Here is a 12736-nt window from a genome sequence, read left to right as displayed (position 1 = left end):
ATCGAATCGGGTAATTTATTTGTTAAAATTATGTAAGAGATTTACATTTCATTTAAAACTGAATTACAAAAATTTGAGAAATTTGCAAAATATTAAGAATTTATTAGCAATATAAAGGGTGCACGGAGTTTTATTTAAACATAAATATACACATTTGTTTCATTCATAAACATATCTATTTATTATTTATATATATTTAAATATTGTTTCACTCCCTCTGACACTTGAAATTGAAAAACTATAAAATATGAGTAAATGTTATTTTTGTGCACAGTTTAAATATACTTGTCACAGTGTGAGACAACGGCACACTTGTTAATATATAATGACGAGCTGCGAGTGGTACGTTGGGACTTTCGCTTGCTTTTTTGACTGTGTTGAGCCACGACCAGAGCTGAGCTTTTCAGCTATGAATGAAGACACTATAAAACTGACTCTCATGCACACACACACACACACGCACACAGCAGACACACATTCAAGTACGCTCATACAGAGATACTATGCTATGTAAATTAACGATTATTTGCTAACATCTTATATGTACTGTATTTAAATACATATACAATTTTTATTATCTTGCGTTTCGGCAAGAAAAGCCCTGAGTCTTGTTTACTTAGGTTTTTTTTTTATATTTTTGCAATTATAAAGGGAACACGCCGACAATAAATATTGAAACTGTGCACAAATTAAATACGCGAACGCGAACCGATAAAAAGGCCAAGCGGAGAACCAGACAGTCGCCGATCGAACAGAAAACCCGCTAAGCAACAACAACATTAACAACAACAACAATAACAGCAACGAAAACAAGCCCGAAATACGGATTTCGTTTATTAACTTTCCATGTTTACGCACGCACGCACGCAGGCGCACACCAACACACAAATACACACACATACATATGCAAAAACCATGAAATGCAGCTTGCATTCTGCTTTAAAACTAACAAAATAAAAACAAGCAAGTTGAAGACATTTTGATAATCGGGTTTCATATTTGCAAATACTTTATCAACATATTTTACGTTTTTCACATACATATATTTATATATACATATATAGGCATATGTGCGTTTGTGTGTATTATTTTGATTTTGTTATTTTATGCAATTTGTTGTTTAACGTGTTTTTTGCCATTTCTTCGTGTGCATGGTAATCATTAAAGGTTTTTCGTTTCAATATCGAACTGCCATCATCATTTTGTACTATTTCAGCATTTTGTGTATTTTTGTTAATTATAATTTATTAACAATAAAAAATATAGAAGTGAAACACACCAGCGAATACCACAACAACAACGACAACAACAGCAACAGGCGTCAATTAAATTAAATAAATGAGTGCACCGCTCAGCGGTTAAAAGTCGCGCGCTCGTCTTGTTTTGCTTCGCGCGGGCTCCAGCTTTCAACTGACGACGCGACGATGCCGAGCATTGAACTACACGTGTGGGAGCCCCAAAAGAGAGAGAGAGAGAGAGAGAGAGAGAGAGAGAGATTCTCTTTTAGGTTTGTTTCAAAGAAATCGAATAATACAAATTTCTAGCCTAAATGCATGTTATTTGGGGAAATGTTTATATCTAAATATATATATATATAAAAAAGCAGTTAATTTATTATTCAAATATTATTAATAATAATATATCCTGAATGCTACTCTCTGTTTTTAAACAAATTTATTATATGTCGCTTATTTCTGTTGATCAGCGGCCTCCCAACCGTTACTCTCCGCTTTGGGCACTTGTTTTTGCTGGCGCAGCAGCAGCATTATCTAAAGCTTTCGATTTTGCGAGATAAAACGTGCTTTTAGTAGCATCTCAATGCCGCTAAAGCTTAAATATGTCAATCGCAAACATAACTTGCTTTTATATTTTGTTATAATTCGAGAATCAGCTTATAATTATTTTAATACAATTTGTGGAATGTTTTAGCCCGTACAGGTAATTCGTACATATAATTAACCTATTTTCGTTTTTCTTTTCAATTTTAGTTTTTTATTATTCGTAGCTAAAAACGTTACCAATAGATCGATATAACTTTTTTAAATTCTGTTAAGCGATGAATCGATCCCGAGTGCCTTGAAAGAAGTGTTGAGCAAGCACTAAAGTGCGAAGTGCACATATTAACTTATTTCATTTTGGTAATTGATGGTTAGGTGCACTAGACAAAGTCGGTCCCAATGAGTTGTCATTTTTGAGGAACAGAAAGTTTTTATACTCCCCAAATAATTTAGCAATTGACAAACAACACTAGTTGTGTAACAGAATGAATCGAGTATCGAATATTAGAGTTTCGCTCGACAGGACATCTTCTAATAGGAGGAATCAACTCGATGCAGAAACTGTTAATCATATTTTAAAAATCGGTGGAACATTAAACAAAGATTGAAAGTCAAAATCAAGTCAACAAAAACCTCAAAACTATTTCATCCAAAGGCAGGTTCAAGTATGAAGTTGGAAAACGGAAAAATTGTTGTGGCTATGTTCTTTGTAGTTTGTATGTTGTTGACTCAAAAGAACTTATTTTAATAATATACGCATAACTTTTATACTAATCATTGTGTATACAAAATTGTGTAATTAAATTTACAGCTGAGGCTAATCAATTTTAAATTTGATTTATTAATAACTGTTATCCAAATTCCGATAAGAAAAATCAGCATAAAGTTTCATCAACATCGCTGCGTGAGTCGGCAGAACTGTCAGTACAATGAAATCGATTAATCGCGAAAGTGAATAGCTTTGGTATCGATAGGTAAAATTTTCGATGCTTTTTACGACAAATTCGTATGCACAGGTCAGGTTAGTGTCGTTCAGAGAGTCATAAATATAACTAAAAAAATGTCGGAAGAAACAAAGAAACTCGACTTATCTGGCGATGGAGGCGTGCTCAAGGAAATACTGAAGGAGGGCAGTGGCAACGAGACGCCAAATAACGGCTGCAAGGTCTCGCTTCACTATACCGGCAGACTTGTTGACGGCACGGAATTCGATTCCAGCGTGGGTCGCAATGAGCCATTTGAATTTGAATTGGGCAAAGGTATGGGCGTTTGGAGAATACTTTTCACACACAAAATATTGATTTAAATGCGTATCCAAAGGTCGCGTTATCAAAGCCTTTGACATGGGTGTCGCCACAATGAAGCTGGGCGAGCGCTGTTTCTTGACATGTGCTCCAAACTACGCTTACGGCGCTGCCGGCAGCCCGCCAAGCATACCACCAGACTCAACGCTTATATTTGAGGTAAGAATACAGCCATGTGTAGCCTGTGTCCCACAGTTATCATACATCTGCTTGATTGCAGCTGGAAATGCTGGGCTGGAAAGGCGAGGATCTCAGTCCAAATCAAGATGGCAGCATTGAGCGCACCATTCTGGAACAAAGTGATAAAAAGCGGACACCTAGCGACGGCGCATTTGTCAAGGGTTGGTCACTATTATCAAAGTTTTGCGGTCTTAAGTAGTGGTTAAAACGCCTTTGCTCAAAACATTTTCAGCTCACATTTCTGGAAGCTTCGATGGTCGCGTGTTCGAAGAACGCGATGTAGAATTCGATTATGGCGAGGGCAGTGCCATTGGCATAGTCGAAGGCCTCGAACTGGCACTGGAGAAAATGAATATTGGCGAAACATCCAAGTATATACACTTGAACTCATTACTATGCTTATAGGCAATATATAGTACACATTACCTTCAAACCACTGATCGCAGATTAAGTACCCTTGCTGATTGGCGAATCTATGCAAAAAGTCTGCCTATAAGCATAGTAAATGATAACGAACAGATTCAATTGCATTGCTTACGCGCATCTATTTCCATATTACTAACAGAATCAAAATACAATCAAAATATGCCTTTGGGGCCAAAGGCAACGAGGCCTTTAACATACCCCCAAACTCAACTATTGAGTACACTGTGAAATTAATAGACTGCGGCAAGGGCCTGGAGGAATGGAAGTTGAGTGACAGCGAGCGCGTGGCTGAGGCCAAAGTTTATAAGGAGAAGGGCACCAACTATTTTAAAAAGGATAACTTTGAGTTGGCCATTAAAATGTACAATAAGTGCAAGAACCTCTTACCCAGCATCAAGGACAATACCAGCGACGAGGTCAAGGCACTGAAAGTGGCCACACACAGCAACATCGCTCTGTGTCATCAAAAATCCAACGATCACTTCGAGGCCAAACAAGAGGTGGGTGCAGCAGCACACCTGACATTATATATGCATGTGTGATCTATATTAATGATATTTTCATTTAAACAGTGTAATGCTGTGCTGGAATTGGATGCCAACAATGTCAAGGCACTGTATCGCCGCGGTCAATGTAATCTGATTATAAATGAGCTGGAGGACGCTTTGGAAGATTTTCTGAAAGTGGGTAAAGTAGATTTTGATTAGGAACCGATTTAACTGGCTGTAAACAATTGCAGGTTATAGAACTGGAGCCTGGCAACAAGGCTGCTGCCAATCATGTTGTTATTTGCAAGCAAAAGTTAAAGCAAAACAAGGACAAGGAGAAGAAGTTATATGCGAATATGTTCACCAAACTGGCTGCCGGCGACAAAGAGGTACTATAATTAATGCAATAATAAACTGCCCCCACTAATGTGTATATGCAAATATTTCTATTGTTTTTTTTTATTTTAATTGTCCAGACGGAACCGCCACGCGAAACGGACGTGCTCGACAAGTGTGGTGAATGGTCCGAGGAGGATGCGAAACGCGAAGCTGATTTAACTTTAGAGCGCGACAATATCATTATGATTTAATTTATATGCACTCAGCTTGCGGCCCAATGCGCTATTTATGATACATACCAATATTATTATTAATGCTTGCAACCCCAAATTATGGAAATGAATGGTAATGAATATAAATATATCTTGTATCCCTTAGATTTTTATTAAATACGTTTACAAATAGCATTGGAAATAATATCACAGTTTACACAGTTTATTTACTAATTTCCTTTTCACGCCGCATCAGCTTAAAATTGGGTTTTGGCTCCTTGTCCCGCAGCCACAATGGCGAAGTCGGCACCTGAGATTTGATATATTCGGATGCCTTGAAGCAATAGCCGGAGCAGAACTTTTTGCGTTCAGTTATATCGTACACCTTATTCCTGGTAACGCAGATTTGATACTGTTTCACAGGCACTCTAAAATATAAGATTTTAGTATACAAACAGATGTATGTAAATTGTCCTCACTTTTCCACAACCGCATTACAAAGTGGATAACCACACAGCTTGTTAATGTGTCGTTCTTCAACAATATCTGCGTAGTTATCCGGGCCGATTTCAGTTAGCTGTTGAAAACCAAATCATATACACATACATACAGCTTTAATAATTAAAATACTTATTTACCAAATCAAGAAACGCCTGCTCCTCAATGTGTGGCTCCAGGAGTGTGACAACTACTTGATGAGCTCTGGCGACTGCTGCTCGCTTCTTAACCACTGCCGCAATAAGTTGTTCCCTTCAATGGACAAAAAAAAAACAATAAAAATGTATTTTTTCACATAAGAAAGATGAATTTACCGCAATGGTTGATTATTTTCCGTAGTCATATTTTGTTTATTTCATATGGATACATATAGTTGCCAACATAGATTATCGATAACTCGTGAACGTGATTTATTCACGGTATCCAATCATCGATAACATTCTATTGTGAACGATTATTCCTGATCACACAAACAAAACATTAAAGAAAATTAATATCTGCCGCAACACCTAGGGGTAACTTTTAATACAAATAATTACACACTTTTAAATGGTTTGCGATAAGTGTGAGTCCAAATTGACGAAGGTATCGGCGCCTAATCCTTGGCGAACTACCAATGCAACTGCCGGAGGACGCAAAATCAACGAGAACAAGGCACTCTCCTCTTCCAAGGAGCGTTACAATCCCATGGGCAATAGCTTGGCACCTTGCCGGTAAGTTCACGACTATTATGACAGCTTCGTTAGTTGATTATTTTCTCGTTTGCAGCATATGCAGACAGAAGGTGCATCAAATGGGAGCGCACTATTGTCAGGCGTGTTCCTATAAAAAGGCGATCTGCGCAATGTGCGGCAAGAAGATATTGAATACAAAGAACTATAAGCAGAGCGCAACATAACAACGGTTTGTTTTTTACAAATTAATTTTAAGTAAATAATATGCATTAACAAATAGTTCAACGTTTAAGCTTAGCATATCAAAAATTTTAATTAAATAATTTAAATGTATTTGCAACTGGGGTCAACTCTCAGTTGGTGATGTCTTTTCACGCTCCCGTCTTCGTTTGGCGCTCTGCACTGAGCTGGAGTAACTGAGGGCATCCTTATCAAACTCCATCGGCATTATGCCCAGATCGCCGCTGTAACGATTTTTGGCTACTTGCAGATACTTCTTGCCACGCACCGAGGTCAGCCGCTTGTCCTGTATGATCAGCACATTGTCTGCCTCCTGGGTGGCCTTTGCGGTGCCAAATACCGAGCTCGTTGTCAGCTCATCCTCCTGCCGTTCCTTGCGAGGATGCATGACCAGTGTGACGTGCACATTATGCTTGGTGGCAAAGCCACGAAATGCTGCTATAATGGAGTCCTGTTCCCAAAACTTGTCGCCGCGATACGATGAAACGCCCATCATAAACTGTAAATTGTCTATAATCACATGGGAAATGTCGTGCACGTACTGAGCGTGCTCGATTGCCTCCAGCACTGGCTTGAGCGGCTGCTGGCCTTGAAAGGTCATAAAGTACAGCGGGAGGCGCTCAAACTCTGTGGCCCAGTGGTCAAACTCTTGCAGCTTATCATCCAGCGGATAGCCGACAAATTGGCGCAGCAGTGTCGCAGCCAGACGCGTGTTGCGTATCTCAAAGGAGCCCCAAAGTGTGCTGACGCCCTGCATGGCGAGATCCAGCGAGTATTCGCTGGTAAAGGTCGTCTTCCCGCTGCCCGTGGGCCCCGTCAATATGGTGAGCTCGCCCTTGCGATGGCCCTTGAGCAGCTTGTTGAGCACCGGAAAACGTTTCCATTTGACACCGTTCACCTTCTCGATGTTCTGCAGTTCACTCAGAATGTCGTTGCGCAGGGCATTGAATGTGGTAATGGATTTGTGCCGCACTGGCGTCGCCTTGGCCAATATGTGGCGCACGTTGAGCCGTCGCTTTAGAGCCAAATGCGGCGCTGGTTCCGTTTCGGTGGGCCGTATCAACAGGCAGCGTTTCTCATCCATTTTCTGTGCAAACGCGCGTGCCGCATCCCAACTGTGCGTGGCATCGTAGTGCAGCCAGAAGACCAACTCCTTGAAACGCTCTAAGCCAGGCAGACATTCCTGCGGCAGCAGTTGCACTGCATATGGCAGGCAGACGATGCAATCTGAAAAGTAAATGTCGCGCATCAATGAGAAATTCCATATAAAAGTCAGCATTACGCACGTGTCTCAATGTTCTGCGTGGCCAGCACTATAAAGTCCAGCAGATTGCTCACCAGCACCGCCTTGCTCTTGTTCCCTGTGCCGTGTATTAGCAGACCAGAGCTGGAGCTGCCCTGGAATGTCTCCTCGCTGCGGTCGCTCAGACGCAGCACCTTCTCGCCCACCACAATGTGGGCCGCATTGCGCAGCTTAAAGTGCAGCAGCTGCTGCTCGGGCTCATACAATACTCCAATGGCATTTAGTTGCGCCTCCTTCAAGCCCTTCAGACCGAGCGCTTCGCAAGCCTCCGTTGTAACATTCACCAAATTGGGGAAACGTGATGCATATTCCGGTCTCTTTTTTGCTGCGCGCTGATAGCCTGACGGCGGTGGTGTCTGGTACGCCCTGGCGGCATTCGCAAGGGTAAGTTTAACATCACAATTAGGACAAATAAAGGCGCCTGAAAATAAAAGTAGCTCGTTTAAAAATCTTAAACATACATATGTTTATATGCATGTGCAGTGCGCGAATGACGTCACAGTTCCTACACTAAATGTGTTTTGATTCCACCTAACACATCTTTCGGGTTCGCACTTTAACATAAAACATAAACATACCGGTTTTTTTATTTATGTAAGCCAGCGGGCCCTGTGCACGCGTTGTTGCCGTAGCCGGCATTCGCTCGCATAGCCGGCATTCCAGTTGCAAGCACGTGTGTCCATCCTTATTGTAGAGGTTTTGCTGTCGTAATTGTTTCTTAAAGTCTATATACTCTTTGGTGTCAAATACGTATTCTTCAGATACGGCGCTCGTTGCATAATGCTGTCCAAGTAAGCGTCTGCTTTTATTTACGCGCAACAGCAGCGGTTTAATTAAACCGGCGAGTCTCATGGCACAGGGTGACTCGCGCGCATTGTTGCCATACAGGGCGTAACGCTATGAGGCGCACAAACGAGTGCCTTTTCAAAATGTTCTCTTCAAATTAAAATTGGCACCGCAAAAAGCAAATACTATTTAGACCTGCACAAAGATCAACCAATATAAGCTTAACTTGATGTACACACCTATATATTCCAAACAAACTCATCTGCATATGTATGCACATATCAGATGTGTGTTTAACCAACCTTAAAAACTCCTGCATAATGCTTGGTTCATTTATATTGAACACAAAAAAAGACAGAAATTTTGCTTTAAAATGTTTATTGAGGTACATGCCCCTATTATGGGCGTATAATATAGAATATTTTTAATGTCTAACAAATGCGATGCCCAGCCTGAAGATTTGGCGCGTCTTTCTGCAAATTAAATGTAAGAATTTGATTAGATATAAAAGAGGTTATGCATGTAAAAAAGTATTATTATTGAGTGCTTGCATCAGACGCCTAAGGCCATCTTTAAGTGAATTAACACTTTCTGGTGGAAACCGCAAAAGGTAATTGAATTAATCATCATTTAAGCACCAAAAGTATGTATAAAAAAGAAATTTATAAAATATTTACCTCGCACGAAGCCGAATAATGCGCCGTGTTCAATATAACCTCACTTAGGTTATGCAGACGTCTGCAAAGAATTGTAAATACATTTTAAATGAATTTTTCAAAATTGATTAACTTGCATATTTAAGTAAATATGTCAGTATAATACAAATCAACATAAGTAATCTCAGAACAGGTCTGTGTTTAAATCATCATAATCACACAAAAATCTACATTTTATAGTCTTCTTACCATGTCTGCAAGAGTATGCTATCTGCATTTACGGACCGGTAAATCGCCATACGCCATCTTGTTTTTAGAGGCGACTACGTCTTCCGAGACATCGTGCATAAGCCTAAAAATTACATTTAATTGACCATTAGAATAATGAAATTTAGGTGCAGTTCATTTAGAAGGCTTAGAATCAGTTTACATCGAATTCCACATGACTTTTACTCAGCACAGGTCTGTGTATAAGTTCATCACGTGTTTCTATAAAGAACAAATTGAGAAATATTTCTTACCTTTTATTGTTCAACAATTTAAATGTGCATCCACATTATGGTGATATTACGTATTCAACCCTGCAATACAACGAAATTAAACATTAGTTTTCTCATCCTCACTTCAAAAGGCATTTTAATAAAATTGTGCCATCAGATTGCCGGATCATCTTTAAATGAACAAATATTGTTCGAAATTACATTGAAAGATACAATATAAAATCGAGAATAAGTTCCTTCAGTCTCGTCATCAGTTTCATCATTTGTGGCCATAAATATTTATTTGATTTTTACGTTTAATAAAAATTGCTTAACCACAACTCACCATCTTTCACAAAATGTTCAATCCAAATGAAAGATGAAAGCACGTGGCACAACCAAGAAAATTCTTGGACTTCACTTTTGATATCATCAAGTATGCATTTGTTTTCTATCGATTAATACGTGCAATGTTGCATCAGACTTCTGTTCAAATCGATAGGTTTTCAAACTCTGCGAAAAACAGCTGAGCAATAAAAAATAAACACGTGCGGTTGCATTGCATTTGGGTTTATAATTGTTTACATTATATTGACACATTACAAAATATATAATGGTAAATATTTTCTTATAAAAAGTGCAAAATAAAACATAATTCCATTCACACAATTTTAGGGTAAGCAAAAGAAGACAAAAAAGATACAGAAGCAGCGAAATGCACAATTGAAGCGTCTGATGAAGCCCACCGATTCCCGGATCAAGGAGCAAGCACGCCAAAAAAGAAACAAGGCAGACGATCCTCATGACATGAAAGTACATGAAGCCACACAGCAGAGCTCGGCGCTCTTTTTCCAGTACAACACACAGCTGGGACCGCCCTATCATATCGTGCTCGACACGAACTTTATTAATTTTAGCATTAAAAATAAGCTGGATATAGTGCAGTGCATGATGGACTGTCTGTACGCCAAGTGCATACCATATATATCGGACTGTGTGCGCGCCGAGCTGGAAAAACTGGGCAACAAGTATAAATTGGCCCTGAGGATCATATCCGATCCCCGCTTCGAGCGTTTACCCTGTTTGCACAAGGGCACCTACGCTGACGACTGCTTGGTCGAGCGAGTGCGTCAACACAAGTGCTACATTGTGGCCACAAATGACAAGGACCTGAAGAACCGCATACGCAAGATACCTGGCGTCCCGATCATGTATGTCGCTGCGCATAAATACGCCATTGAGCGTATGCCCGAGGCGTACGGTGTTAAAGCGTAGTCCAGATTATGAATATATTTAACATCTGATATTTGTACTGTTTTAAATATATAATCTTTGTTTTTAAAGATATCTTGAAAAAACTATTTCTATTCAATAGATGTTTCCCCATTCGAGCCAAATCCAACAACAATTAAGTATTCATATGTTTTTGATATAGAAGTTTTGTTTATTTAAAAAATCTGGTTCACGATGATCTTAGGCATCGGCGTGCAGACGAGCCGTTGGCTTCGACAGGAAGTCGGAGTATGCCTGGTAGGGTGTGGAGCCCAGGGGCATTTCCTTCCACAAGTCTGGAGTCAGGTAGGCGTATGTCTTGGCGATAGCAGCATAGGTAGCCTTGGCGAAGTTACCCAAAGTACCAGTTGAGCCACGAGCGGAGGTGTAGCAATCCTCAATGCCAGCCATGGTCAGCAGCTTCTTTGGTACGGGAGCTGAGACAATACCGGTACCACGGGGAGCTGGGATCAGACGCACCGAAACGGAACCGCACTTGCCGGTAACCTTGCAGGGCACGGTGTGGGGCTTGCCGATCTTGTTGCCCCAGTAGCCGCGGCGTACGGGCACAACAGACAGTTTAGCAAGGATGATGGCACCACGGATAGCGGTTGCGACTTCCTTGCTGCACTTGACACCCAGACCGATGTGGCCATTGTTGTCGCCAATGGCGACGAATGCCTTGAAACGTGTGCGCTGACCGGCACGCGTCTGCTTCTGGACGGGCATGATCTTGAGGACCTCATCGCGCAGAGCAGAGCCCAAGAAGAAATCGATGATCTCGAACTCTTTAATGGGCAACGAGTAGAGGTAGATCTCCTCGAGCGACTTGATCTTGCCCTCGCGCACCAGACGACCTAGCTTGGTCACTGGCACCCACTCCTTGGAATCTTCCTTGCCACCACGACCTCGTGCGCCGCGTCCACGGCCACGACCACGTCCACCACGACCACCGCGAGAGCCAAATCCACCTCGGAATCCACTACGGGCTGGAGCTGCGTCCGCCATTCTGCAATTGGAACAAAAACAAAAATCTTTAGTATTTGTTAGGTTAGGGACGAGCACTTATAATCGATGTTGACTTTTCAAATTTAAAGTGCTTGAATCAGACACCTAAGCCCATCTTTAAGCGAACTAACGCTTTCTGGTGGAAACCGCAAAAGGTAAGTTAATTAATCATCATTTAAGCACTTTAAAATTGCTTTAAATTTATAGGTGCGTGTACACCGCCGCCATTTTGGAACACGTGGTAATGCATACTTCAAGTTGAAATTTTCACTTTGTTTTTCAGTTACAAGTGAAAAGCAATAAACTTAATGATTACTTTTATCGCACGAATAGCCAACTATTTAAATAATAACACTATTATTGCTTCAATATGTATGCATGAATATTTAATTTAATTAAATCGACTTACTTGTAGTTGTATCAACTTTATGGGGTGAAGACAAAAACCAAATGAACGAGATATTCTAGTCGCAGCCAAGGCGAACTAATCGCTAGGGTTGCATTTAATCGATATTTAATTTACAGGAATCCTATCGATTGTCATTCGTCGGCGTTCTCTCGGTTGGTATCGGTAACTTAAGTAGCCAACTCGTTAGTTTTAAGCACATAAATATCAGTTATTTTCAAATGTTGACAACTGCTTGAAAATTTTATAATTATTTATTTTCAATCCAAATATAATTCGCATTATTTTGCCTATTTTTGAAATTCATATCATACGAAAGCTTAAATAAAATAGAGTGGAGTGGAGTAACAAATATACATTTGTATAAACAGTTGATATAAATGATATGAGGAAATTAAGATGAAGGTCGGCAAAATCCTCGGCTGAACCCTCCACGAGGGTGCCGACTGGTAATGACACTTCAGTAGTTCCCTCTGGGACTGGTGTCAGCTAAGTCAGAAGCTTAGCAACATATGGGTTGGCTCCTCAGTAGCCTGGCCTATGGCAAAGAGCTTCTGACATGGTCTGAGGTAAAATCTAGCTTTAAGCACTAAAACTTAATTTCTTAATGTAGACCCAAGTTGTCCCAATCATTCAGCCAATATAACAATGAGAATCCGGAGTTTCCATCTAAAACAAAGGTCCTAG

The 12736-nt window shown here is 40.4% G+C and overlaps 6 protein-coding genes, 1 long non-coding RNA gene and 1 other non-coding gene across 8 annotated transcripts; 3 read left to right on the top strand and 5 right to left on the bottom strand.

The window, feature by feature from the left end:
• Window positions 1-2774: 2774 nt before the first annotated feature.
• Window positions 2775-4892, top strand: Fkbp59 (FK506-binding protein 59kD). The gene is made up of 8 exons (XM_064682002.1): window positions 2775-3037; window positions 3099-3241; window positions 3303-3423; window positions 3495-3633; window positions 3828-4188; window positions 4261-4371; window positions 4428-4565; window positions 4653-4892. The coding sequence occupies exons 1-8, from the start codon at window positions 2839-2841 to the stop codon at window positions 4764-4766; spliced, it is 1326 nt and encodes a 441-aa protein (XP_064538072.1). The 5' UTR covers window positions 2775-2838; the 3' UTR covers window positions 4767-4892.
• LOC135428178 (putative RNA polymerase II subunit B1 CTD phosphatase RPAP2 homolog) lies at window positions 4877-5622 on the bottom strand. Its single transcript, XM_064682011.1, has 4 exons — window positions 5540-5622; window positions 5366-5477; window positions 5207-5304; window positions 4877-5155 (listed from the first exon to the last, which is right to left on the bottom strand). The coding sequence occupies exons 1-4, from the start codon at window positions 5566-5568 to the stop codon at window positions 4951-4953; spliced, it is 444 nt and encodes a 147-aa protein (XP_064538081.1). The 5' UTR covers window positions 5569-5622; the 3' UTR covers window positions 4877-4950.
• Window positions 5623-5687: 65 nt separating this feature from the next.
• Window positions 5688-6232, top strand: LOC135428185 (cysteine-rich PDZ-binding protein). Its single transcript, XM_064682025.1, has 2 exons — window positions 5688-5938; window positions 5994-6232. The coding sequence occupies exons 1-2, from the start codon at window positions 5775-5777 to the stop codon at window positions 6121-6123; spliced, it is 294 nt and encodes a 97-aa protein (XP_064538095.1). The 5' UTR covers window positions 5688-5774; the 3' UTR covers window positions 6124-6232.
• On the bottom strand, window positions 6167-8331 carry mtDNA-helicase (mitochondrial DNA helicase). Its single transcript, XM_064681990.1, has 3 exons — window positions 8021-8331; window positions 7426-7863; window positions 6167-7366 (listed from the first exon to the last, which is right to left on the bottom strand). Exons 1-3 carry the CDS (start codon window positions 8292-8294, stop codon window positions 6246-6248), a joined length of 1833 nt encoding a protein of 610 aa, XP_064538060.1. The 5' UTR covers window positions 8295-8331; the 3' UTR covers window positions 6167-6245.
• Window positions 8332-8589: 258 nt separating this feature from the next.
• Window positions 8590-9806, bottom strand: LOC135428276 (uncharacterized). The gene is made up of 5 exons (XR_010436231.1): window positions 9710-9806; window positions 9406-9465; window positions 9134-9236; window positions 8906-8966; window positions 8590-8701 (listed from the first exon to the last, which is right to left on the bottom strand). It is a non-coding gene; the product is annotated as an uncharacterized LOC135428276 (long non-coding RNA).
• On the bottom strand, window positions 9536-9652 carry LOC135428666 (small nucleolar RNA Z5). Its single transcript, XR_010436297.1, has one exon. It is a non-coding gene; the product is annotated as a small nucleolar RNA Z5 (small nucleolar RNA).
• A 21-nt stretch (window positions 9807-9827) lies between the features above and the next one.
• Window positions 9828-10642, top strand: Bka (FCF1 rRNA-processing protein Bka). Its single transcript, XM_064682192.1, has 2 exons — window positions 9828-9979; window positions 10039-10642. The coding sequence occupies exons 1-2, from the start codon at window positions 9977-9979 to the stop codon at window positions 10636-10638; spliced, it is 603 nt and encodes a 200-aa protein (XP_064538262.1). The 5' UTR covers window positions 9828-9976; the 3' UTR covers window positions 10639-10642.
• A 144-nt stretch (window positions 10643-10786) lies between these two features.
• Window positions 10787-12189, bottom strand: RpS2 (ribosomal protein S2). The gene is made up of 2 exons (XM_064682176.1): window positions 12053-12189; window positions 10787-11644 (listed from the first exon to the last, which is right to left on the bottom strand). The coding sequence occupies exon 2, from the start codon at window positions 11641-11643 to the stop codon at window positions 10837-10839; it is 807 nt and encodes a 268-aa protein (XP_064538246.1). The 5' UTR covers window position 11644; window positions 12053-12189; the 3' UTR covers window positions 10787-10836.
• Window positions 12190-12736: the final 547 nt, after the last annotated feature.

The sequence above is a fragment of the Drosophila montana genome, unplaced genomic scaffold (assembly GCF_035044405.1).
Source record: "Drosophila montana isolate Dmon_TW-CO22-7 unplaced genomic scaffold, ASM3504440v1 contig_1408_1, whole genome shotgun sequence".
NCBI classification, from domain to species: domain Eukaryota; kingdom Metazoa; phylum Arthropoda; class Insecta; order Diptera; family Drosophilidae; genus Drosophila; species Drosophila montana.
This window is presented reverse-complemented; position numbering and strand designations above follow the sequence as displayed.